General features: G+C 42.1%; 1 protein-coding gene across 12 annotated transcripts in view; it reads right to left on the bottom strand.

Moving 5' to 3' along the window:
• Positions 1-27,021, bottom strand: part of YAP1 (Yes associated protein 1) — a 126,649-nt gene extending 99,628 nt beyond the window's left edge. For 7 of the 12 annotated variants that reach the window (XM_010379038.2, XM_010379044.2, XM_010379049.2 and 4 more), the window contains exons 1-2: positions 26,204-26,524; positions 22,695-22,945 (exon numbers count right to left, since the gene is read on the bottom strand). In XM_010379038.2, coding sequence (XP_010377340.1) covers positions 22,695-22,945; positions 26,204-26,524 — 572 coding nt within the window. Of the gene's footprint in view, positions 1-22,694; positions 22,946-26,203 lie in introns of all 12 variants that reach the window. The other 5 variants (XM_010379039.2, XM_010379041.2, XM_010379037.2 and 2 more) reach the window with 4 other exon arrangements.
• Between the last annotated feature and the right edge of the window lie 233 nt (positions 27,022-27,254).

The raw sequence follows: 27,254 nt of genomic DNA, 5'->3' as shown, positions 1-27,254 counted from the left end.
GAGGACGACAGAGAGATGTAGTATAATATTAATTCCATTCATTAAGAGATATTTATTATGCACTAGTTTCTACACTCAGGGTTTTAACATGATACCTTATTCTCTTAATAACTCTACTTGGTAGGTATTACCACTTATTTTATAGATAAAATAACTGAAGTTTAGAGAGTTTATGTGACTTGCCTGAGGTCCTAAGGCAATAAGCAGCAGAACTGAGGTTTCAACCCAAAATTGTTAGTTCCATCTTCAGATTATAGAAACATTTACGTTAAGGGGCAAAGGAGGCAGACGCTTATACCATTGTCATAGACTAGAAGACTTAATGTAAAGATGCCAATTCTCCAAATTTTTCTATCAATTCATTGTAATCTCAGAATTTCAAGAGGTCCTTTTCAGAACTTTACAGGCCAATTCTTAAATTTATTTGACTATAACAAAGAACAGCCAAGACAAGACAAAAGGACTTTCTCTATTATCAAGACATATTCTAATGTTCTAGTAAATAAGACAGTGCAACTGACACAGCGATAGAAAGACAACAAACAGGATACCGTAAAAGATCTATGCAACTTTTATGGACAGAGGTGGAATCACTAAACAGTGAGGAGTGAACTTTTCAGTAAATGGTCCTAGGAAAACTGGATACCCATTTGAGAAAAAAACTCCTACACTCATACTATTCATAGTCAATTCCAAGAAGATTAAAGACATACATATGAAACTTTTCGAATATAGAAAAATGAGGCATGCAGTGGCTCACGCCTGTAATCCCAGTACTTTGGGAGGCTGAGGAAGGTGGATCATTTTAGCCCAGAAGTTCGAGACCAGCCTGGGCAACATGGTGAAACTCCATCTCTACCAAAAAAACAAAAACAAAATTACCTAGGCATGGTAGTAGTACCCACCTGTAGCCCCACCTACTTAGGAGGCTGAGGTGAGAGGATCACTTGGGCCTAGGAGATAGAGGCTGCAGTGAGCTGAGATTGTGCCACTGCACTCCAGCCTAGGCGACGGAGACCCTGTCTCAACAAAAAAGGAAAAATGGCTCCACGTCCTAGGCACATGAAAGGATTAAAAGCAAGCAGTTATCATTCAGGAAAAGCGGAAAAAATTCAAAAGAACAGTGGACAAAACATTTGAGCAAGTACTTTAGAAAGTAAAATAAATGGCCAAAATGTATATGAAAATATATCAGATCCACTGGTGATCCAAGCAATGTAAGTTAAAACCACAATGGTATACTAATATAAACACAGAAGACAAGCAAAAATACCATGCACTGGACTGTCATGTTAAGATGCACATACTTATCCTGTGACCCAGCAATTTCACTCTTACACAGCCTAGAAAAATTCTTATATATGTACACAGAGAAATCCTTGCATAGAAAACATACACATGAATGTTCACTGCAACATCATTATATAACACAAATGTTCCTCAATGACAGAATGGATAAACTGTGGTCTAGCCATACAATAGAGCCATACAGCTATGAAAATAACTATACAGCAATAAAAATGAACTACACTAACATTCATGAGTCCCACAAAATTGATCAAAAGATGCAAACTGCAAAAATGTTTGCAGATATTACTTTATATACAATTTTAAAAATTAGAACTATTATAAGAACTGTGGCAAATTAAAAATGACCACCATTTTTTGCTATTCCTCCCACTGAAAAACGAAGTCTAATTCCTTTGGCTTGAATCCATTCTGGTCTTGGTGATCCGCCTGACCAATACAAGGGGACGTCCAAGGTTAGGTTGTAAGAAGCTTGAAACTTCTGCCCAAGCCTCTTGAAGTTGCCTCTCTAGGAAATCTCAGTTGCCATTTAAGAAATCCAACTACCTTCAGACCGCAATGCTAGAAAGGACACGTACACACACTCTGGTAGATAGTTCCAGCTAAGCCCTGCCTTCCAGCCGTCCACACCAAAGTGTAAGCAAGACCTATGAGTGAAGCTGTCTTTGGATCCATCTGCCGGCTGAATGGCACTGAGTGACCTCCATCAATGCTACATGGAAAAGAATCGCCCTGATGTGCCTTGACTGAGTTCGTAATTCACAAATTTGTAAGATACAACAAAATGGCTGTTTCAAGCCATAAGTTTTAGGGTAGTTTGTTATGCAGTAGTAGGTAACTGAAACAAATACACATGTAGATGGTAAAACTAAAAAATAATCCAGCCTAGGCAACATAGCGAGATACCATCCCTACAAAAAATTAAAAATTAAAAATTATGGTCAGGCTATATTCCCAGCACTTTGGGAGGTTACAGTGGGAAGATCACCTGCGGTCAGGAGTTCAAGACCAGCCTGGCCAACATGGTGAAATCCTGACTCCATTAAAAATACAAAATTAGCCGGCGTGTGTCTTTAATCCCAGCTACTCAGGAGGCTGGGGCAGGAGCATCACTTGAACCCAGGAGGTGGAGGCTGCAGTGAGCTGAGGTTATGCCACTGCACTCCAACCTGGGCAAAAATAGTGAAACTCCGTCTCAAAAAAACAAGTTAGCTGGTATGGTGGCATGTACCTGCAGTCCGAGCTACTCAGGAGGCTGAGGCTGGAGGATCGCTTCAGCCCAGGAGGTCAAGGCTGCGGTGAGCAGTGATCAGGCCACTATACTCCAGCCTGGGCAACAGAGTGAGACCTTATCTCTCAAATTTAAAAAAAAGTAAGATAAAGGCCAGAAGTTACCTCTGGATAGAGGGAAAGGGATGTGATCTCTGAGAGGTACATGGAAGGCTTCTAAGGAACTAGCAATATTCTCTTTATTAACCTGGAGAGTGGTTAACCTGGAAGGGTATTTCCATCAAAATCGCTATTTAAAATAAGTGTGTTTTATGCATTCTTATACATATATATTTAATTTTTCATAGATTAAAAAAAACCATACCATAGCATATTAAGACAAAGTACATACCTCTAATATGGAGAACAATACTGAGATGTAAAAAAAAATCCAACTCTCAATCGTGTATCTGCACATAATTCCATGCTGTTTATAGCATCTTGATATTTCTAAATCATAATAACAGATTAAGTATGATAATAAGGTGCTAATCTAGCACCTTGAAATGAGAAAGCGAAAGGTTTCCCTAACAAGTCAATGCCAAATAAAGCGAGAGACCATCACTACCTAAATAGCTGATTTTTTCAAACATAAATGTCCCTAATGCAAACTCTTTTCAGTTAAGACGGTGTTTTGGACTAAATATCTGTGTCCTCCCAAAAGTCATCACTGAAGCGCTAATCCCTCAATGTGCTGACATTTGGAGACAAGGTCTTTGGAGTTAATTATAATTAGATCAGGTCATGAGGGTGGTGGGGTCCTCATGATGAAATCAGTTCCCTTACAAAAAAATGACATGAGAGTGTGTATTTTCTTCCTCTATGTAAAAAAGCAGTCGTCTGAGCAAGCAGAGAGACTGACAGCCACCTACAAACCAAGAGAAGAGACCTCAGGATGAAATCTACTATGCCAAAACAATGAGAAATAAATTTATCCGTTTGGGCCACTCGGTCTATGGTATTTTTAAATGGCTGCCCAAGGTGACTAAGATAACCAGTAACCATAAATGACCTCCATGTGGCTTCCTATAAAACAGCAGAGTTGAAATCTTAACAGCCTAATATGCTATTGTCAACTAAATTTACTTCTTAATTATAAGCATTTGTGAAACTCATAACTTCCTTCCAAAACCATATTAAACTTTGACATTAGATAAAGAATTCTAGGCCAGGCGTGGTGGCATATGCCTGTAATCCCAGCCCTGTGGGAGGCCGAGATAGGCGGATCACTTGGGCCTAGGAGTTTGAAACCAGCCTCGGCAACATGGTGAAACCCCATCTCTACAAGAAATACAAAAATTAGCCGGGCATGGTAGCGCATGCCTGTAGTGCCAGCTACTCGGGAGGCTGAGGCAGAAGAATTGCTTGAACCCAGGAGGTAGAAGCTGCAGTGGGCTGAGATCACCACTGTACTCCATCCCTGGGGTAACAGAATGAGACTCTGTCCTCCCAAAAAAACCAAAAATCCTGTGTGCCACAAAAGTTTTATTAATAAATTTAAAACCCTAGAGTTTAGTAAGAATTATAGTTTAAAAATCTTTTTAACTAAAGTCCTAGTATTTTTTAAATGAATTTATTTATTTATTTTTGAGACAGAGTCTCACTCTGTTGCCAGGCTGGAGTGCAGTGGTGCGATCTTGGCTCACTGCAACCTCCAACTCTCGGTTCAAATGATTCTCCTGCCTCAGCCTCCAGAGTAGCTGGGATTACAGGCACATGCCACCACTCCCAGCTAATTTTTGTATTTTTAGTAGAGACAGAGACAGGGTTTCATTATGTTGGCTAGGCTGGTCTCCATCTCCTGACCTCAGGTGATCTCCTGCCTCGGCCTCCCAAAGCACTGGGATAATAGGCATGAACCACTACGCCTGGCCCCTATGCCAGTAAAAAATAAAAAAAGTAAAAAATAGTAATGTTTTACACATTTTACTATTAATTCAATTTGCAGTGATAATTACTAACTAAAACGGGAGTAACCAATGTGTGTAAAAGGTTTATATTCACTTTGCACAATTTTAATAAGTTTATTGGTAAACAAATGAACATGAAGCTGAATTTACCAAAAAATGAAATGCAAACAATCCCTTTCAACCAGCATTTTCTGACAAACGGGGTCAAAAAGTAGCAAAAAAGGAAAATCTTAAACAGGTGCCAACATCAAAACAAACCTTTAAAAAATGTATACAAGATACAATTATAGTTAACGATGTTCATGTAATGCATGGTCCTCACTTTGAAACAATCTGTCTCAAGCAGTGAATAAAACCAAGTCATTAAATGGCTTTTCAAGTGTTTTGATATCAGAAGAACTGTTTTTCAAAAAATGAAAAAAAACCTCAAAGTCAGAGTGCAAAGTAAACTGAGATTAATTAACAGCATCAAGCGAGGACTCTCTTGAGATGCAATGTCATTCAAAGTGGGGAGGGAAAAGACCTTTGGTTTTACCAGAAAACCTTTTGGCAGCTCTGTCTTTGACTCCTCCAATGTCCGCACAATCACTAGTTGAAAATGCTAACTCCTTTAAGTGTGACTTGAGTACTATCTGACCCATGCTACCACCTCATGACGTTTCTCTCAGCCTCCCAGAGTTGTCTGCTCACTGGTATCACTTTTTTTTTCTTTTTTTTGACACAGGGTCTCGCTCTGTTGCCCAGGCTGGGATGCAGTGGTGAGATCTCAGCTCACTGCAACCTCCACCTTCAAGTGATTCTCCTGCCTCAGCCTCCCGAACAGCTGGGATTACAGGTGTACACTACCATGCCCGCCTAATTTTTATATTTTTAGTAGAGACAGGGTTTCGTCATGTTGGCCAGGCTTGGTATCACTTTGACAACAGAATTTCTTACTCATTTAATCCTAAAGCAATCAGATATTCACTGTCCATGGAACAAAATTTATAACACCATATAATACCATATACTGTTGCTTTATATCCAGAAGACAAAGAGTACCTTTTTTTAATAGTTCCTGTTAAAGCTTAAAAATAACCTCAAACTCATAAAATTAACTTCAGAATACACATAGTAAATACTCTAGTTTGCATATGTAATTTATCATCCATTGTGGGATACTTTCAAGAGTGAAAACGGCAATCAGAATTATGCAGAAACTACAGTCATCAATCAGGAAGACTATCGACCAATGGACTCTGAATAAATGAGCAGTCTATGGCGTGTCATCTGCCAGTAAATGTATCAAGAGCTACACACACAATGCTGAACAAAGATGGCAACATCTCTATTGAACTCATAGCCTCAATCGTGAGGGACAGTTACCATGAAAAGGCAAACAAGACAGACGACTAACAATGAAGTTTTGAGACCTACCCAGTCCATCAAGACTGACATGTTATTAATTTTGTCCCAACTACACAGAGTGGGATCCAGTAAACCCTTAGAACAATGCCTGCTACATAAAACCACTACATAGGTGTTTATAAAATCAAGAGATCAAAAGCACTTATAGCGAATTCATAGAAAAGAATGGCAGGAAGAGCAACATCGACAATGGCCTACTAAAGACCAAGCATTGGCTACTTTTTTGGGCTATAGTTTTAGAAACTATAACTACATCAAAGCAAGTAACCGAACACTTCATCCAGAACTATGTGGGTCTTTTTTGAGAAAACCACCCAGTATTTGAGGGACGAGAGAGAACTGGCTCATTGATAAGCTATGCAAATTCTTATCTGCAGTATGACAGGCACTAACTCAAAGCAGACAGGTATAAAAAGGGCATGGTTTATCCTCAAATACAGAGGACAATGACACTTATATATCATTGTGAAGAAACAGTGACTATTTTCTCGCCCCAAGAAGAGATCCGTACTAGTCCTAACAGGAAAGCCTGCATACCCTCCAGCTGGGAGGGGTCAAAAGTTATCCTATTACATCATTTGGAACCCATCCAAACTACATGATTTTGGAAACATAACCTGTATCAGTCTGAACATGTGTAGAGGAAAAACAGAAATATATGTATTTGGACAACTCTTTACCAGTTTTTTTAAATCTTAAAAAAAAAAAAAAAAAAAAGTAGTTATCCAGGAGAGGCCAGGTGTGGTGGCTCATGCCTGTAATCCCAGCACTTTGGGAGGCTGAAGTGAGCAGACTGCTTGAGTCCAGGAGTTTGATTCCAGCCTGGGCAACATGACAAGACCCCATCTCTACTAAAAACACAAAAATTAGCCAGGTGTGGTGGCACACTCTTGTAATCCCAGCTATTCAGGAGGCTAAGATGGAGAATCACCGAAGTCCAGAGGACTGAGGCTGCAGGGAGCCAAGATCAATCAATCAATCAATCAATCAATTGATCGATATCCAGGAGAGCTCGGGAAATTTTAACTGTGACCCTAACACTGGTAAGAATTGGTTCCAGGCAGCGTCTCAAGAATCTCCATTTATTTAGATCATTTCTAACCTTAGCACTTCGCTATTCGAACACACTTTCTTATTGTACATAAACTAAGGTGTACCAAATTCTGTTCCACTCTTCCTCACACCATTCACTATTTTAATACCTTTTACGACTCAGGAAACCCTCTTCTCTGACAGCCATACAGTGCTCTGGTCTGGTTTTGCTTGCATGCAGTTTTAAAAGGTTTCTGGCCGGGCACAGTGGCTCGCGCCTATAATCCCAGCACTTTGGGAAGCTGAGGCAGGCGGATAACTTGAGGTCAGTAGCTCAAAACCCCATCTCTACAAAAATTAGCCAGGTGTGGTGGTGCATGCCTGTAATCCCAGCTGCTAGGGAGGCTGAGGGAGGAGTATCACTTGAACCCCAGAGGTGGAGGTGGAGGTTGCAGTGAGCTGAGATAGCACCACTGCACCACTCCAGCCTGGGCGACAGAGCAAGATCCCACCTCAAAAAAAAAAAAAAAAAAAGTTTGCTTCCTTTTTACCCAACAGATTTTCCCATGTAACCACTTTTTACCTAAATAAGGATGAGACTGCTGAAAAGGGGAACTGGAGAAATTCAACTTGAGATAAAAAACAATAAAGGGTCCCAACACATCTCAGCCAACATCTATGAGTGAATTTTTTTTTTTTTTTGGAGACAGAGTCTCGCTCTGTCACCCAGGCTGGAATGCAATGGTACAATCTTGGCTTACTGCAACCTCTGCCTCCGAGGTTCAAGAGATTCTCGTGCCTCAGCCTCCCGAGCAGCTGGGATTACAGGCACCCACCATCATGCACAGCTAATTTTTGTGTTTTGGAGAGACGGGGTTTCACGATGTTGGTCAGGCTAGTCTTGAACTCCTGACCTCGTGATCCGCCCACCTCAGCCTCCCAAAGTGCTGGGACTAAAGGTGTGAGCCACCGCATCCGGCCCGGATGAATGTATTTTAACCTAAACCCAGTCTTCATGAAATTCTGACTCATTCTCTAAAAATGCTTACTTGACCATATGATAGTATACAGGAAAAAAAAATATTCGATGACATCAACAATGGTCTATTAAGGACTGAACGCAGGCTCCTCTTTTGAGTTCTCTATTAAATGAACACCACTTGCCAGGGAAAAACTGAGACAAAACCCAGTTAAATACATCTCAGGGTTAACCTATGCAGTATACTGCATATTTACAATTACTGCATCAATTTAGGTATGTATAAACATTTTCCTACCACCATCTATACTGATGAGAGAAAGAAAGAGACAGCATCAGGAGAGTGGGGAGGGGACACAGGGTTTGGGGTGAGGGAAGCAAAGAGTGAGGGAGGGAGGTAAGAAAGGAAGAGAGGGAGAGGCAAAGGAAGAGCGGGAGAAGCCAATAATTCTATAAGGCTGTTCTACTTTAAAGCCCTAATTTTTAAAGCTGTGTATATTAACTAGACAAAGAACTTGGAAATGGCAGACGAACAGACAAGACTACCTCCCTTATCATATATAAGAATAGGAATTATGTCTCCAGTCTCTCTGACCAGAATCCAGACCTTCTAAACAAAATTCTGTCCAATCAATGCTAACTACTCTCGTGTCACAGTCTATAATTCTCCCTTTAAGAAAATCTAACACTCAAAAAGGTAAGCTAGAAAAACTGATACTGATAAGGACAAATATAACTGAAGTAAGCACTTGCTTGTTAAAAGCACTTAAGGATTGTATTAGTTCATTTTCACAGTGCTGATAAAGACATACCTGAGACTCGGAAGAAAAAGAGGTTTAACTGGACTTACAGTTCCACGTGGCTGGGAAGGCCTCAGAATCATGGTGGAAGAAGGTGAGACGCACTTCTTCCATGATGGCGGCCAGGGAGAAATGAAGAAGCAGCAAAAGCGGAAACCCCTGATAAACCCATCAGATCTCGTGAGACTTATTCAATATCATGAGAATAGCACAGGAAAGACCAGCCCCCATGATTAAATTACCTCCCCCTGGGTCTCTCCCACAACACATGGGAATTCTGGGAGATACAACTCAAGTTGAGATTTCAGTGGGGACATAGCCAAATCATATCATGCCACCATTGGCCTCTCCAAATCTCATGTCCTCACATTTCAAAACCAATCATGCCTTCCCAACAGTTCCCCCAAAGTCTTAACTCATTTCAACATTAACCCAAAAGTCTACAGTCCAAAGTCTCACCTGAGACAAGGCAAGTCCCTTCCACCTATGGGCCTGTAAAATCAAAAGCAAGCTAGTTACTTCCTAGATACAATGGGGGTATAGGTATTGGGTAAATACAGCCATTCCAAATGGAAGAAATTGGCCAAAACAAAGGGGTTACAGGGCCCACGTGAGTCTGAAATCCAGTGGGACAGTCACATTTTAAAGCTCCAAAATGATCTCCTGTGACTCCAGGTCTCACTGACACAAGAGATGGATCCCCATAGTCTTGGGTGGCTCCACCCCTGTAGCTTTACAGGGTACAGCCTCCCTCCTGGCTGCTTTCACAGTCTGGCACTGAGTGTCTGCAGCTTTTCCAAGAGCACGATGCGAGATGTCAGTGGATCTAACATTCTGGGGTCTGGAGGATGGTGGCCCTCTTCTCACAGCTCCACTAGGCAGTGCCCCAGTGTGGATTCTGTGTGGGGGCTCCAATCCCACAGTTCCGTTCTGTACTGTCCTAGCAGAGGTTCTCCATCAGGGCCTCACCCCTGTAGCAAACTTTTGCCTGTACATCCAGGCATTTCCATACATCTGAAATCTAGGCAGAGGTTCCCAAACCTGAATTCTTGACTTCTGTGCAACTGCACACTCAACACCAAGTGGAAGCTGCCAAGGCTTGGGGCTTTCACCCTCTGAAGCCACAGCTTGAGCTGTACGTTGGCCCCTTTCCGCCACAGCTGGAGTGGCTGAGACACAGAGCACCAAGTCCCTAGACAGCACACAGCATGGGGACCCTGGCCCAGCCTACAAAACCACTTTTTCCTCCTGGGCCTCCAAGCCTATGATGGGACTGGCTGCCGAAGGTCTCTGACATGGCCTGGAGACATCTTCCCCGTGGTCTTGGGGATTAACATTAGTTTCCTTGCTACTTATGCAAATTTCTGCAACTCTCTTGAATTTCTCCTCAGAAAATGGGTTTTTATTTTCTACTGCATTGTCAGGCTGCAAATTTTCTGAACTTTTATGCTCTGCTTCCTTTATAAAACAAAATGCTTATAACAGCACCCAAGTCACCTTTTGAATGCTTTGCTGCTTAGAAATTTCTTTGGCCAGATACCTAAATTATCTCTCTCAAGTTCAAAGTTCCACAAATCTCTAGGAAAAGGGCAAACTGCCGCCAATCCCCTTGCTAAAATGTAACAAGAGTCACCCCTGCTCCAGTTCCCAACAAGTTCCTCATTTCCATCTGAGACCACCTCAGCCTGGACCTTACTGTTCACATCACTATCAGTACTTTTGTCAGAGCCATTCAACAAGTCTCTAGGAAATTCCCACATTTTCTTGTCTTCTTCTGAGTCTTCCAAACTGTTCCAACCTCTGTTACCCAGTTCCAAAGTCACATCCACATTTTTAGGTATCTTTTCAGCAACACCCCACTCTACTGATACCAATGTACTGTATTAGTTCATTTTCATGCTACTGATAAAGACATACCCAAGACTGGGAAGAAAAAGAGGTTTAAGTGGACTTACAGTTCCACATGGCTGGGGAGGCCTCAGAATCATGAGAGGCAGCGAGAGGCACTTCTTACAAGGTGGGGGCAGGAGAGAAATGAGGAGGAAGCAAAAGCGGAAACCCCTGATAAACCCATTAGATCGCATGAGACTTATTTACTATCACCAGAATAGCATGGGAAACACTGGCTCCCATGATTCAATTACCTCCCCCTGGGTTCCTCCTACAACACGTGGGAATTCTGGGAGATAAAATTCAAGCTGAGATTTCAGTGGGAACACAGCCAAACCATATGAAGGAGTCAGTAAAAAGTGACTTTGTAATGTTTAAATCAAATCATAAAAAATTGCTAATAGTCACTGTTTTGGGTTTAGAAAATTGGCAACTTTCTATAGTCAACCTGTAATTATAAACTGGATTCACAAAAATTCAGCTTACATGCAACTTTTTAAAAACCTACTGCATACCTCTCTGCTCAGCCCAAGGAGGAAACTGATTATTCAGATTTCAGAGAAACAGACCTGGAGACTTTGGATTCAAACACGACATAGCTGAGAGCAGGGATGAGGCCCCACACTGTCAAGCCCAAGAACACTGGTATTCAGTCCTAACCCCCATCACCACTGGTGCTCTCCAGACTGGCAGACTTTTAGCTAGAGATAGTGGCTGCTAAAAGAGGAAATTACTAAGACAGTGGCATTCAGGGGTCCCTGCAACTTCAGGGCCTGGCCCCTGTTGTATTACTCTCCAATGAAGCCCACCTAGACAATGAAGGCATCAGCACAAAATATAAAAAGAAACAGTATAATATCCCAAGGGAGATATTACATTACTACATCCATAAAGTAAGAACAGCATGTTATTAAAAATAACAAACAAACAATGAGCTCACAAAAGACTCACTGGAGATTAAGAATGCTCAACAGCCCAGGCATGATATGGCTGACATCTGTAATCCCAGCACTTTGGGAGGCTGAGGTGGGCAGATCACTTGAGGTCAGGAGTTTGAGACCAGCCTGGCTAACATGGTGAATCCCCATCTCTATTAAAAATATAAAAAAATTAGCCAGGCACAGTGGCAGGCGCCTGTAATCCCAGCTACTCGTGAGGCTGAAGCAGGAGAATCACTTGAACCCAGGAGGCGGAGGCTGTAGTGAGCCGAAATTGTGCCACTGCACTCCAGCCTGGGTAACAGTGCAAGGCTCTGTCTCAAAAAAAATAATGAGAAATAGCTTTTTGGGGAAAAAAGAAAATCAGGCCAGGTGCACTGGCTCACATCTGTAACCCCAGCATTTTGGGAGGCCAAGGTGGGTGGATCATTTGAGCCCAGGAGTTCAACACCAGCCTGGGCAACATGGTAAAACACTGTCTCTATAAAACATACACACACAAAAATTAGCCAGTCCCAGCTACTTGGGGAGGCTGAGGCAGGAGGATCACCTGAGGTTCAGAAGTCGAGGCTGCAGTGAGACCTGAGCGTGCCACTGCATTCCAGCCTGGGCAACAGAGGAAGACCTTGTTTCTAAATCAATAATTAATCAATCAATCAACCAATCAATCAATCTGGCTAGGCACCATAGCTCATCCCTGTAAGCCCAGCACTTTTGAAAAAGGCAGACGCGGGCAGATCACTTGAGCTCAGAAGTCTGAGACCAACCATGGGAAACATGGTGAAACCCCATTTCTACCAAAAACACAAAAACTTGGCCAAGCATGGTGATGTGCATCTGTGGTCCATCTACTTAGGACACTGAGGAGGGAGGACCGCTTGAGCTCAGGGGGCAGAGGTTGCAGTAAGCTGAGATCACACCACTGCACTACAGCCTGGGCAGCAGAGTGAGACTCCCCTCCACGTCATCTCAGAAACAAAACAAAACAAAATCAACAGAAAAATTAAAGGTTAAATTTGAAGGGATCTCCCAGAAAACATAACAAAATGCTATGTGAAAGAAAACAGTGGGATAAGATAAGAAAATTAAAGAGTTATTCTGACTAGCAAGAATTCCAGAAAAAAAAGAAAAGATAAAACAGTCTGGAAGAAATTACCTGGGAACTAACAAAAGAAATGTCTTCCAGGACTGAAAGATCCCATGCCTGAAATTGTACTTTAGGGCAACTGTACTGCAAAATCTTGAGGGGCATCATCCATACTGAAGACCGAGTTTCTTTACATGAACTGATACATGACCAGGCATTGTTTACAATGAATTTTAAAAGAGCATATCAAAGGACATCATAACATTTCAGACCCCCAATATAAAGAACAAAACACTAAAATCCCCAAGGAAAGCAAACACTCAATGGGAGCTAGAAGAAAATGGAGTGCTGGGCGCAGCGGCTCACTCCTGTAATCCCAGCACTTTGGGGGGCCAAGGCGGGCGGATCACTTGAGGTCAGGAGTTCAAGACCAGCCTGGCCAACGTGGTGAAACCCTGTCTCTACCAAAAATACAAAAATTAGCTATGTGTGGTGGCACACGCCAGTAGTCCCAGCTACTCGGGAGGCTAAGGCAGGAGAATCGCTTGAAACTGGGAGGCAGAGGTTGCGGTGAGCTGAGATCGCACCCCTGCGCTCCAGACTGGGCGACAAAGCAAGACTCTGTCTCAAAAAAAACAAAAAACAAAAACAAAAAAAAAGAAAATGGAGTAATGCCATCAAAATTTCAAGAGAAAATAACCTTAAATGCTACAACCAAATTGCCCACTAAATGTTAACAGAGAAAGATCGTTTTAGACACAAGAGATCTCAACACAGCTACCTCCCATGTACCCCTTTCCTCTGCAAATTTCTAGGGGATGAACTCAAAGGGTGAGCAAATAAAGAGAAAAATAGGGTATCCAAGCCATAAGAGTGATCCAGAGACTCCCTAGGATGAAAACCAAGGAACATCCTAATATGACAACTCCGAAGCAACAAGTCTAGCCCAGAGCAGGAAGACAAAGGACTCTGAGGATACCTCCACGGTGGGCAAAAAGCAACAGAAATAAAAACAAAAAATCATGGCAATTAAAAATTGGTCAGGCAAGGAAACACAGAAGTTTCCAGAAAATCATAGTACATTATATGACTCAGCTTTAGGTACAACATGAATTGTCATATTGTAAACACGTTTAACAAAACAATTATAGTCATTATAATAGGAGGATTAAGAAAAGAAGGATTTTGAGGGGTGATGAAAATTCAAGAAATAGTAATGTAACATATTTTATAAATATGGAAATTTTAAAAGTACCTGGGGAAAAAAACACCTAAAAGGAGTGGGAAGGGTTTGCCTCTGAAGAAGGCAAGCCAGAGATGAAGAAAAGAAGGTCACTGCTGTTTTTCTCTTTTTTTTTTGAGCGAAGTCTCACTCTTGTCCCCCAGGCTGGAGTGCAATGGCTTGATCTCGACTCACTGCAACTACCACCTCCCAGGTTCAAATGATTATCCTGCCTCTGCCTCCCAAGTAGCTGGGAATTAAGGCACCTGCCACCAGGCCTGGCTAATTTTTATATTTTTTAGTAGAGATGGGGTTTCATCATGTTGGCCAGGCTGGTCTCGACCTCCTGAACTCAGGTGATCTGCCCGCCTTGGCCTCCCAAAGTGTTGGGATTACAGGCGTGAGCCACTATGCCCAGTCTGCTCTTTTTTCTTTATAAACCTTACAGTATTAAGGGATTTTCTAAATCAATGTACAGGTTACTTCCCTAAAAATTAAATTTCAAAATATATGTTTATACACAGACTATGAAAACAAGGTCCTTCAAACACCTCTCATTGGTAGAATCTGGTGCTTCCTTCTCTTTCTCTTTTTTTTTTTCCCCTTCTCTTTTTTTTGAGACAGAGTCTGGCTCTGTAGCCCAGGCTGGAGTGCAGTGGCGTGATCTTGGCTCATTGCAACCTCTGCCTCCCAGGTTCAAACGATTCTCATGCCTCAGCCTCCCAAAAGGAGCAGCTGGGATTACAGGCATGTGCTACCACGCCCAGCTATTTTTTTTTTTTTCCTTCTATTTTTAGTAGAGACCGGTTTTTACTGTTGGCCAGTCTGGTCTTGAACTCCTGGCCTCAAGTTTTCTGCCCGCCTCAGCCTCCCAAAAGGCTAGGATTACAGGCATGAGCCACCGCACCAGGCTCCCTTTCTCTTTTCCTGAATTTTCTGATTCTCTCTAATAAATGTTAGTTTTATAATAAAAACCATATGCCTGGCCAGGTGCGGTGGTACATGCCTAAGGCTCACTCGAGTCCAGGAGTTTGAGAACAGCCTGGGCAACATGGTGAAACCCTGTCTCTACAAAAAAATTTAAAAATTAGCCAGGCATGGTTGTGGATGCCTATAGTCCCAGCTACTTAGGAGGCTGAGATGGGAGGATTACACAAGCCTGGGAGGTAGAAGCTGCTGTGGGCAGTGACCATGCCACTGCACTCCAGGTCTGAGTGACAGAGTAAGACTCTGTCTCAAAATAAACCAAACAAATACAAAAAAAAAAAAAAAATCATATACCTTATAAAAGAAATGCAAAAAATCAGAGGTAGCAGTCCCTCACTTATCCTCAGGGGAAATGTTCCAAGCCCCACAGTGGATACTTGAAACAGTGGATAGTACTGAACCCTATATCCTATATATATACTACGGTCTTTGGATCTGACAACTGAGGTGGCTACTAAGTGATCAATGGGGTGGTGGGGTGGGAGGTAGCATGGACAGTGTGGATGCATTGGCCAAAGAGAGGATTCACATCCCAGACTGGACAGCACAAGATTGGAGGATTGCATCATGCTATTCAGAACATTGCAATTTAAAGCTTATGGTTTTTTGTTTTTGGCTTTTTTTGAGACAAAGTCTCACTCCCATTGCCCAGGCTGGGCTGAAGTGCAGTGGCACAATCACTGCAGCCGTGACTTCCCAGGCTCAGGTGACTCTTTCACCTCAGCCTCCTGAGTAGGTGAGACTACAGGCAGGTGCCATCATGCTCGGCTAATTTTTTGTATTTTTAGTAGAAACGAGATCTTGCTATGTTGCCCAGGCTGGTCGTGAACTCCTGGGTTCAACTAATGTGCCCACCTCAGCCTCTCAAAGTGCTGGGATTACAGATGTGAGCTACCACACCTGGCCATGAATTATTTCTGGAATTCTCCATTTTAATATTTTTATTCCACTGTTAATGGCAGGTAACTGAAACTCTGGAAAGGAAACTCATGGATGCTGGGGAGGGACTACCGTACATGAAGGAATAAGAGTGAGGGAGGACTGTTTTATAAATATAAAACAAAAGAACCCCCACATCTATTTCCATATACAGGGGAAAAAAAAAATCCACATCTTGTTTCACCTTCTAGGTGGTAAGGTGTGTACTTCTTATCCCAAAAGCCTGCTCCGTATTACAGTCAGTCCAGGATATACGACAAGTTGAATTTCAAGCAACTTTTATATGCTATATTCCATTTTGTCAAAGCACATAGTAGCACTTTAACAAACACATTATCTTTACTCCAAATCCCAAATCAAATCTGCGGCAATTCTCATGCAAATATCAACTCTCTAAACATACTTATTGGCCAAATAAATACCTTACTTTAAAAACAAAAACCCTCCTCCCTTTAGGTTAAGTAAGCAATTGCAAGAAGATAAAGGAAAGAGCTTTTAATAAAATGTCCCCTCCCCAACCCCCAACTGAGAATCCTGCTGAAGAATTTGATAGTCAAGTGACTAACATCCCATAAACAGATAAGAGACACAAATTAAAGTGACAGCAAATGAAGTAATGGCACTCACCACAAATAAAGCATTGAAAACATTTGGTGGAAGAAAACCCAAATAATAGATACTGCCATTTGCATGATTTTATTAATTTGCAACATCATTTAAAGAAACAACAGAATATCACTTGGTGTGTTTAAGAATTATGATTCTTCTCATGCTAGGAGCAAAATGAGGATTAAATACCAACCATTTTCCTTGTCTAGAATATTAAAGGGGGGAGGGGGAAGACTGCTGTGATTTAAACCAAACTTCTTTGTTTGCATTTAGAAGGGGTCAAGCCCTACGTAAATAAAAGTGCTTCCACGGTGGCAGTACTTGTTCCCAGGAAACTTGGTGCTACAGCACTTGAGCAACCAGAAGCATGAAGCAATTCTTCTTCATAGAAACGGCAATGTCCCTTTCATGGCTTGAAGTTCTGATTAATCCTAGAATCAGAAGCCCTTTTTGTCAGAAGTGCATCACTTAGTAACCACAGTTATAGAATGACACAGCTCTTTAAGACCTCCCTTTATACAATGCTACTCGGCTATTATTAAAAACTTTCAAGCCACAATTAATGGCTAAATTAGGGTAGCAAATTAAGTCCGAACAATCTTAAATCTTAGCAACTGATTTTTAAAATGACTTCACTTTGATTGGTCCTAAGCCTAAATTTCAATATACATTTTCGCAACAAAAAGGTTTAGCATTTACCTCCCCTCAAAGCCTTAAGGTACAAGGCAATGCAGAGTCATGAGTATTTTAAGCTGCGAATTCCCATTATTTTTCTAACTACAAGGTAAAATATTTCTCTACGTAACTGAAGAGCACTGATCTTAGGGTTGTAAAAACCTGGGTTTTTTTGGGTTTTTTTCCCCCCAAGTTTCAACTATTTAAATGCTACCTAGATGTTTTGGTTTTTATAATGGCTAAGATAAAGCTTTAGGAAAGGGTATTTTTTTAAGTGTGATTTTAAAAAGAAAATTAGCCTACCATCTTGCAGTCAATTGTGTCTGCTACATTTAAACTTCTAGAGATATTTCTTAGTTCATACTAAAAAGATTCCATTACTTTTCCCAGGCAATATGTTAATCTCTATGTTCTATTTACTCTGTCACATCTACTATTTTCCAATTGTTTTTCTTCTGCCACCAGTGAATACGGTTTCTCCAGGGTTTTCTCCCTAAATCACTGTGGCACTGTGTGCCATTCTTCCCCGTGATGCCCACCCACTGAGCAGAAGTAAGCTTTCCCCCACCCCCCAGAGCTGAGGGCGTACTTTCATCTTCTCTCTCCACTCAGCCTCAATACCAAGACAAACACCCAGAGACTGGCCTTCCCTCAAATAGGGAAATACTTTGTGATTGCAATTTGAACTCGTTTTTTGTTTGTGTATACATGTGCACGTGTGCAACTTAACATTTAATGGCAAAATTACAAGCTTTTCAGTTTTAAAGGGAAACTGGGTTATACTTGATACAGAAAGAAAGAGCATGGCCTTATTCTTCATGAAACTTCCTTTTTAAAACATCTAATCTTTATTACGAAGATACATTCTATATGTTCTGAATACACTGTATACATATCAGGTACACTGTATACGATAACAACATACACTGTATATGTTCATAGTTTTTTTTTTTTTTTTTAGACACAGTCTGGCTCTATTGCCCAGGCTGGTGTGGAGTGACTCAATCTCAACTCACTGCAGCCTCCACCTGCCAGATTCAAGCAATTCTCCTGCCTCAGCCTCCTGAGTAGCTGGGACTACAGGTGTGCGCCAACACGCCTGGCTAATTTTTGTGTTTTTAGTAGAGACGGGACAGGGGAATCACTTGAACCCAGGAGGCAGAAGTTGCAGTGAGTCAAGATCGCGCCACTGCACTCCAGCCTGGGCGACAGAGCAAGACTGTCTCCAAAAAGAAAAACAAAAAAAGAAACAAAGAAAGAATCAGCCTATAGACAGCGATCAATTATATCTACAGGGCAAATTAATATTGGAATATGGGTAAGCTGTATGCCACACAATGTCAAAAATCTCTGAAAAACAAATCTTTTTTAAATTGTATACCAAGACGCTCAATATAACTTAATCAAATCACAGCCACAAAAAACCCTGAATCTTCACAGACTAAAAACATTATGGCCAGCTATTCAGAAAATGATAAACAATGGAAATGAAACAAAACTATCCTTTAAAAATTATTAGAACATTATTAAAACAATGCAAATGTACAAACTTTTAAAATCACTGATCCAGATTCCTTAAATCAAATTATAAGGTCCTACATGGTATATTATATATACGAACACGTCTTTGAACATGGTAATAGTTACAAGGCATCAGAGTCAATACAATAAACTTGCAAGTAAAAACACTCCTTGAAACCAGAGATATTATAGAATACTGATTCAGGAAGTTATTCAGCAGCTTATAAAGAAATAGGAAGTTGTTGACCAACTACTTGAAGAACTATTTCCTGTAGGAAAACCATAAGACAGCTGAAGAAGGTAATAACTCTCAGAGTCATAAAGACAATGAATTCTTTTAAAATGAAAGCTCAATGCAATGGTAAAGAAATTGGTTTTGAATAGTAAATGCCAAGAGAACAAATATTATATGGCTAAGCCTTGTTTACATACTTCACGTTTATCCCAGAGCTTGAAAACAAGCCACTGATAAATGTAGCTAGCACCATACTTCCACCATATCACTTGCCAAAATAAGATATGAGTCTTCTCCACAAGATCTCACTGACCTAAGAAGGGCTTTAAAATGACCAATGATTGCCTGCTTATAATCTTTCAGTAAATCATGCTGCCTGGAAACTAGATGACAGGCCAACTAACTTCAAAAACTCAATCATCTATGGTCACAAGGCAACAACTGGGTAGTTTCTTTTTTTTTTTTTTTTTTTTTTGAGACGGAGTCTCGCTCTGTCGCCCAGGCTGGAGTGCAGTGGCCGGATCTCAGCTCACTGCAAGCTCCGCCTCCCGGGTTTACGCCATTCTCCTGCCTCAGCCTCCCGAGTAGCTGGAACTACAGGCGCCGGCCATCTCGCCCGGCTAGTTTTTTTGTGTGTTTTTTTTTTAGTAGAGACGGGGTTTCACTGTGTTAGCCAGGATGGTCTCGATCTCCTGACCTCGTGATCCGCCCGTCTCGGCCTCCCAAAGTGCTGGGATTACAGGCTTGAGCCACCGCGCCCGGCCCGGGTAGTTTCTTAAGTTAACATTTCTAAGTTTTTTCTCAAATTACATTGCCTTGCCTGTCTGGACCATTTATAGTCAGGTTCTTCATGCCAAATATAAATCTCAGTAAGTTATAGACCTTGTAACTTAAAAGTCAGTTCCAACGAATATCTAAAAAGATGCATTAAAATAAAATGTTTCACTGTGGAAGTAAGTGTAAAATATGCAACTAATTTAAATCTTCATTCTACATCTGGTTGACAACAACAAACTTCTTTAGATACAAGAGGAAAGTATATAAATATTGATTACAAATACAGCCCTATTTTAAAACATCAAAACTAGGATAAAAATGAACTTTGACAATAGAAACTTGGCACCAAAAGCCAATACCATCATCTTTGACTAATGGTTAGGATATTAACCTTTTATGTGTTCAGTACACAAAAGGAAGTTATAACAACTACACATCCCATAACATCATGGAAGTAGCTAACTAGAGAAGGTGAAATAATCTTATTTCAAAACATTTCTCCAAATTGCTTATTTTTCATAAAGCAGATACTCTTTATAATACAAAATTTTATAAGCCCACAGCATTCATCTTCCACATCCAAGGTTTAGGGGCCTGCACAGAATCCCTGACAGACACCAAGTAACCATGATTTTACCTACATTTATTGAGCAAGATTTACCTGTCCAGGAAAACTCTTCCAGTTCTGAAAAGTTTTATATAAGAAAATTCTTCCAAGGAATCAAAATTCCTCACATTTCTTATATAGTAAGACTAATCTTACTCTCACATGAAAGTTCCCCAGAAACACTGAAACAACAATCATGTCTTATCTCTCCTCCTCCAGTTTTTTCTTTTCCAGGTAAATATCTCTCTACCCTTGCAACCTTTTCTCATATGACATAATTTGAGATTTATTTGTTTTGGCCTGGTTTATCTTCCTTACAGGCCCACAGGTGACAGGTGTGAACTGAGGTGACTGGGGCTGGAAGGTATATACCCTTCATTAATCCATCTACATATATCAATACCTTTAAGACAAACATTTCTTCACAAAGGAAGAATCACTGGAAACGCTGAAAAATGAATAGTCATTTCTTAGCATCTGTGGTCAAGGATTGGTTCCAGGACCTCCTACATGTACTAAAATCCAGACACTCTGGTCTTTCACATAAAGTGGCATAATACTTGCATATAACCTATACATATTCTCCCATATACTTTATATCATCTCTAGATTACTTATAATACTTAATACAATGTAAATGCTATATAAATAGTTGTTACATTATTCAGGAAGTAATGGTAAGGAAAAAAGTTTGTACATTAGTCAACACAGATGTAATTTCTTTTCTGAATATTTTCAATCAGAGGTTGGTTGAATCCACGAATGCCGAATCCACAGATATGGAAGGCCAACTGTATCTAGAATACTGATTTCAGCTCAAAAAAAAAGATCATTCATTCAAAATAATGAAACTGTAGGCAGATATCACCTACAAGCAATTATTACAAGATACAAAGAACTAACAAGAAGAGCATAAATGTTGCTCTTTAACCTTATACTTTTAGCCACAGCATCCACCAAACAAAGAAGGCAAGCAGGCTATTAAGCTGTTTAAAAATCTCCCCAGGTCAGCATGTGACCCAGCAGGGAGAGGTTCAAAAAAGTGCAGCCTTTCTTTTTCTTCCTAACAACCTGGTTTGTTTCCACTCCCTTCCCCTTCAAGACACATCCTTCACAGCTAGCAGCTCTTTCAATCATTTACTTTGGATGTCTGCTTGAGAACAAATGATCTTGCTCATGCAGATGAGTTTGCCAGACTTGTGTGTACTTTCCAGTCTCAGGCCCTTTACTGTTCTGGTTGAAACCTGATCCTTTGAAATGGATACCAGGACACCAGAAAATGAATTTAAAAACAAAAAGAAGAAGAAAAACAAAAAGTTGCAGGAAAGGGGGCAAAAAAAAAAAAAAAAAAAAAAAAACTACGAACTTTTCACGATCAAACCTTTTCCTCTGCTCTTCTGTAAGTCTGTCACAAAATTTTCTATCTTACATTATAAAGTAGCAACCCACCCTGGAAGACAATCAATATAAAACACATATTAGGATTCACACAACAAAACATCCTTAATGGTATTATCTGATATGATAAATAAACGTTACACTTGCCTTAGGAGTAGACTGTCAAGACAGATCTGAATAAAACTTACACTGTTTTTCACTTTATTATCTCAACCTGATTAAACACTATTAAGTGAGCGTTTTTAAAGACATCAATTTCGGTCTATAATAATTAGTTTTAGTCAACACTTTATATATACTTGATCCAAACAAGCCAGAAAAAAACTGAGGTCCTATCTGTAATTTCAAAATTAGAGGAGAGAAACTATTTAGATCTTTTCAGCCTAGAGCAATTTTGCCATTTTGTTAAACACAAAAAGACTGACAAAAAAAATAAACAACCCAACGGTCATGTTTTTGTTTTCCCAGAGAGGAGAGTTTCTATTGTGAAGATCTACTAGCTTGAAAGAAGTTTGCCACTGAGAGACTGCATATGAAACCTAAAAATTTATATTTCCCTTTACATTTTGGGGGGAAATATTGGTAAGTCACATCAAGCTTCAGTTGTAGTGCTTGTCATTTCACAATTTAAAATACTGTAAAATTAGACTCCCCAAAAAGCCCTACTTATTTTGTAGTTCTCCACCAATAAAATATTTATTTAAAAAGATACAAGTAGCACCATACGTACTTCATTAAGATGCTGCTAGCCCTAATATTCTCAGAATTTGAAAATTTTCACGGTATTCTTTCTGTTTTGTGCTAGGGCTAATTAACAGGTTTGGCACAAGCTCAAAATGAGAATAACCAAACTTCCACAAAAGAAAAGATTATAAAGAGGCTCAGAACCAAGACTCAGTAAAGCTCTCAAAATATTACCCATGCTAACAAAGGTATTTAGGTCATACCAAACTTAAACATATACATGGGAGATATAACAGAGCTCCAGAGCTTAACATAAATATTAAAAAAAAAAATGATATTCTGTATCTTGACACCACTTTACTGTGTTTTCCAATACATATTTTTCTTAGATAACTGTCTCCCACCATTATTTTCACTTACTTTAAGAAGTATCTCTGACCAGAAGATGTCTTTGCCATCTCCCAACCTGCTGGCAGAGGTACATCATCAGGTATCTCAAAAGAAGACTGTCGAAGATGCTGAGCTGTGGGTGTAGCTGCTGGACCAGAGACTACTCCAGTGGGGGTCAGTGTCCCAGGAGAAACAGCTCCCAACTGCAGAGAAGCTGGAGAGGAATGAGCTCGAACATGCTGTGGAGTCAGGGCTCCTGCAGTGCCTGCATCAGTACTGGCCTATTAGGAATATTAAGATGAAAAATTAAAAAAGAAACACAACTTTTTAGAGAGTCCCTTTAAATTTCCCAGTCAGTGCTTAATTGCAGCCGAATATCTAAGTGCCAAACGAAAATTTCAACATTTAATATTCGACACTGGAGAACACAGGTTTTCAAACGGACTACTTTTTATATTGTATAATTTTAATATAAATTTTATATTTGTAATTTTATTGATGAGCAGTCCATCTAATGAATTTCCACCTACTACACACTAGACATGTAAGGGCAACTAGTACTGAATGAATAAAACATTCCAAAAATAATAGTGAATTTTAAAACCTAATTTTTAAAAAGTCAGTGCAGTTATGGGTGCTTTTCCAAGTTCTAAAATGTTCTAAGCATAAACACAACGCAAAGAATATGCATTTTTTACTAGGTTTTAAGTAATTAATTTTTGTCTAGGTCAAGTCCAAGAAAAAACAAGCCCTTGTCATTTATTCCCACCAAGATAAAACGCCATCAATAAAGAAATCATAACAAATTACACAATTTTTAATGAAAGCAACAAATTTGAACTGCCCAAATGTTCTTAAAAGCCATCTACAATGAACAGGATGAAAAAAACTCAACTGTATCTTTGTATGTAGAAGATAATAAGGTTATCAGTCCAATTATAACTTAAGAACTCACAGACATCCACAACTCTACACAAGCAGAAAAAATTCTGCATTCAGACCCCAAAGATCTGAGTTCCAGTCCAAGCTGGCTAGTGTGACACTGAACAAGTATGTTAACTTCCATATGCCTGTTTTCTCGTTTGTAACATAGTTTTCAAGATAGAAAAATGGATGTATATAAAACAACTTATAGTCACCAGTTTGTGTTGAGAACAACAGTATTCACAACCTACATTTTACTATTCATAATCTTGCATAGTTTTTTAAAAGTTTTTAATTAGAATTAGAGTTTGATTATCAAAAAGTTAGAATTTCCTAGATTCACAAAGGTTAAGGAAACCGGAAGGACTCAGTAGAGTCATTAATGCCTTAAAGTGATATACCTTTCTGAGTTTCCCATCAGAATAAGTATGATTTAGAAAATCACTAGCAGAAATAAAAGTCCAATTTACAGATGAGCAACACTTAGTTAAAAACTTATTAAAAAACAAAACTATAATAGCTTATGAATTTTAGAACTGCTGGATATAAATTCTTGTAAAAATTATTTACTAAGGCCGGGCGAGGTGGCTCAAGCCTGTAATCCCAGCACTTTGGGAGGCCGAGATGGGCGGATCACGAGGTCAGGAGATGGAGACCATCCTGGCTAACATGGTGAAACCCCGTCTCTACTAAAAAAATACCAAAAAAACTAGCTGGGCGAGGTGGCGGGCGCCTGTAGTCCCAGCTACTCGGGAGGCTGAGGCAGGAGAATGGCGTGAACCCGGGAGGCAGAGCTTGCAGTGAGCTGAGATCCAGCCACTGCACTCCAGCCTGGGCAACAGAGCGAGACTCCGTCTCAAAAAAAAAAAAAAAATTATTTACTAGAAGAAAAAGTACACTTTCCAGTTGTGACTCTTTGTCATTTGTCACAAAATGGGGGATCCAATCTATGTGTATTATACTTTGAAAAAATACCGTGTAGTCTGTAGGGTGCATGCCAACATACATTTACCTACAATGAGTCCATAAACCCACTTCCAGGGGTAAGAAAAAAAGCATAGCTAAGTCTACTTCTGACAAATTGATGTGTTTAGGCAAGCAGCTAAATTGTTTTTCCTTCCTTCCTCCTCCTTAACCGGGGTTTTTGTCATCAGGTTAAGTGAGTTTTTCTGAGTTCCAAAACCTGTGGTCTCTGACATAAGAATATACAACAGGCCTGCAAATAGGAGAGGGAATGGGAGTGGGGGCGGTAACTCTTCTTTCCACTCAAGTTACAGCCAGAGTGGGCTAACTACATTGCAGTATTTGGAAAACCTATTAACTTTTGGGCAAAGTTTCTATGCTGAAGTTTAGCCTGAAGCAAGTTCTTTAAAAAAAAGAAGAAAAAGAAAAAAGAAAAGAAGGAAAAAGAGAGAACCCTATACTAAACAAATCCACTGGGACCTATCGGAATGTTAACACTGTCATTATAAATAGTTTCACTTCTATGCTGAATCAAGCTGGCAAAATAATCGAACGTTGTGTATGTGGAAAAGCAGCCATGTTCATATCCGCAATAAGAATTAAAAAGCAATGGCGATCCTAGAATTAGTCATCGCTTCCCAAACATTAACTTTTAATCACAGTTGAACTAGGCAGGACTTGGCCTATGAGTCAACCCTCAGTGTATTATCAAAGGCTTGTGTTAAAACCTCGGTACTGTAAAGCGCAACTGAGTTCCTGCGCAACGTACAGATGTGGCTAATTCAAAAGCTTTTCAGCCGACTGTAAATAATAGCCTGCAATCGGGAAACCAACACGCAACCTACTAAGTTTGATAAGAGCGAGCAGACCCAAGTTCCAAGACACAAGGGAAGCTCAGGGGTGAAAGAACTCCATAAACAACTTCCAGGAAAGTCTGGGCAGGGGAAGCCCGAAACCTGTATTCAGAAATCGCCTGAGCCGCGAGGAAAATAAATGCTTACGGGAGGGGGAGGGGAAACGGGTGGGGGAGAGGGAAAGAAAGAGCAAAAAACTAAATGGACCGGTTCTACCCCCACCTCTAATCAACACTAGAAAACAAGAGAACAATTATTTGACTCCCCCAGGAGACTGAAGTGGACCGAGAGGCCGCAAAGGAAAGGGGCCCAGGGCTCAACTTCACAAACTCGGCCGCCGCTGGCAACTCACCCACACACAAATGCCAGAGGCCCCCCTCCCCCTTTCCCGGCCCGGCCCCGGCGGGAGCGAAGGTGCGGAGCGCGCGGAGGCGCGCGCATTGTGCAAGCCCACCGCGGCCCAGGCTCGGCTCTCCCCACCCCCTTCCTTCCTCCCCACCCCTCCTCCACTCCCGCCAACCTCCCGGGAACCCCGGGAAGAAAGAAAGGAAGGAGGGAAAGCACGCCCCCCCGGGGCTTGCAACCGCAGAGAGAAACTCCGAAGGGAAAAACAAATCTCAGCCCCGGACTCTGGGAGGAGTGGGGAGCTGGTCACCGCGGCCGAGCGGACGACTCCAGTTCCTCCACTTCGCCGCGGGACCCCCTCCCCTGGCCAGAGCTGGCGGCCGCGGCTCCCGAGCGCCCCCCCGGTCTGAGGCCCGCCCGACGGGGAAGCGGGGAGAGGGGCGACGAGGTTACCTGTCGGGAGTGGGATTTGGGCTCCGGCGGCTTGAAGAAGGAGTCGGGCAGCTTCCGGAGCCTCATAGGCACGGTCTGGGGCACGTTAGCCGTCTTGGGGTTCATGACGGCGTTGAAGAGCGCCTCCAGGTCGGTCTCCGAGTCCCCGCGGACGTGCACGATCTGATGCCCGGCGGGGGGTGCCTGCGGCGCCGCCTGGGTCGCCGCGGGTGCTGGCTGCCCGGGTCCGGACGGCTGGCCCTGCCCCTGGGGGGGCTGCGCAGGCGGCTGCCCTTGGCCCTGGGGGGCCGGTTGAGGCGGCGGCTGCTGCCCGGGATCCATGGCTTCTGCCTCTCCCGACGCGCACCCCCTAAACCAGGCGAGCGAGGGCTCCGCCCGGACGCCCCGGCTCCACAGGCCGAGGTGGAGAAGCGGCGACGGCTGCGGGCCGGGCGGTGCTGGGCGGCGGGAGCGGCGCTCTCCTCGCTCTCAGGGCCGGGGGGCTGCGCCGCGGCCCCGCATCCCCCGCCCCGGCGCCTCCGCCCCCGCCCTGCGCCCCGGCTCCACTGGTCTGGCGGCTGCGCCTCGGGAGGGGGGCTGCGAGGGACTCGGACCTGCGGCGCCTGAGAACTTTTTCCCTCCAACTCCCTTGACGGAGGCCGGACAGCTCGTTGCCTTTCCCCTCCTCCCCCTTTCTCTTTTATTTCCTTTTCTTGTTCCTTCCTTCCTCCCTTTCTTTTCCCTGGCGGCGGCTGCGCCCGACTGAGACAGAAACTCGCCTCAGACGCCAAAACTAAAGTTGTGAGAAGCGCCCGCCCGCGCCGCCGCGGCCCCGCCTCCTCTCGGCTCTTCCTTCCTCTGCGCGCCCGCCCGCACCGCGGCCCGGCCGGCAGCGCAGGGAAACTTTTCGCTGCAAGTTGCTACATTCCTGCACACTCCCAGCCTGCGGCGCCTCTCCTGGTTGCACGTGACCCGCTCGCCCTGGTCCGGTCCGGTCCGCCCTTCGCCCGCGCTCAGCCGGGCAGGGGCCCGGAGCGTGCCCCGTGTTCTACGCCGCGAACCACAAACGCTG

This window comes from Rhinopithecus roxellana, chromosome 15 (genome assembly GCF_007565055.1).
Source record: "Rhinopithecus roxellana isolate Shanxi Qingling chromosome 15, ASM756505v1, whole genome shotgun sequence".
NCBI classification, from domain to species: Eukaryota; Metazoa; Chordata; class Mammalia; order Primates; family Cercopithecidae; genus Rhinopithecus; species Rhinopithecus roxellana.
Note: the sequence above shows the minus strand (reverse complement) of the source record. Positions and strands in the feature narration are given on the sequence as shown.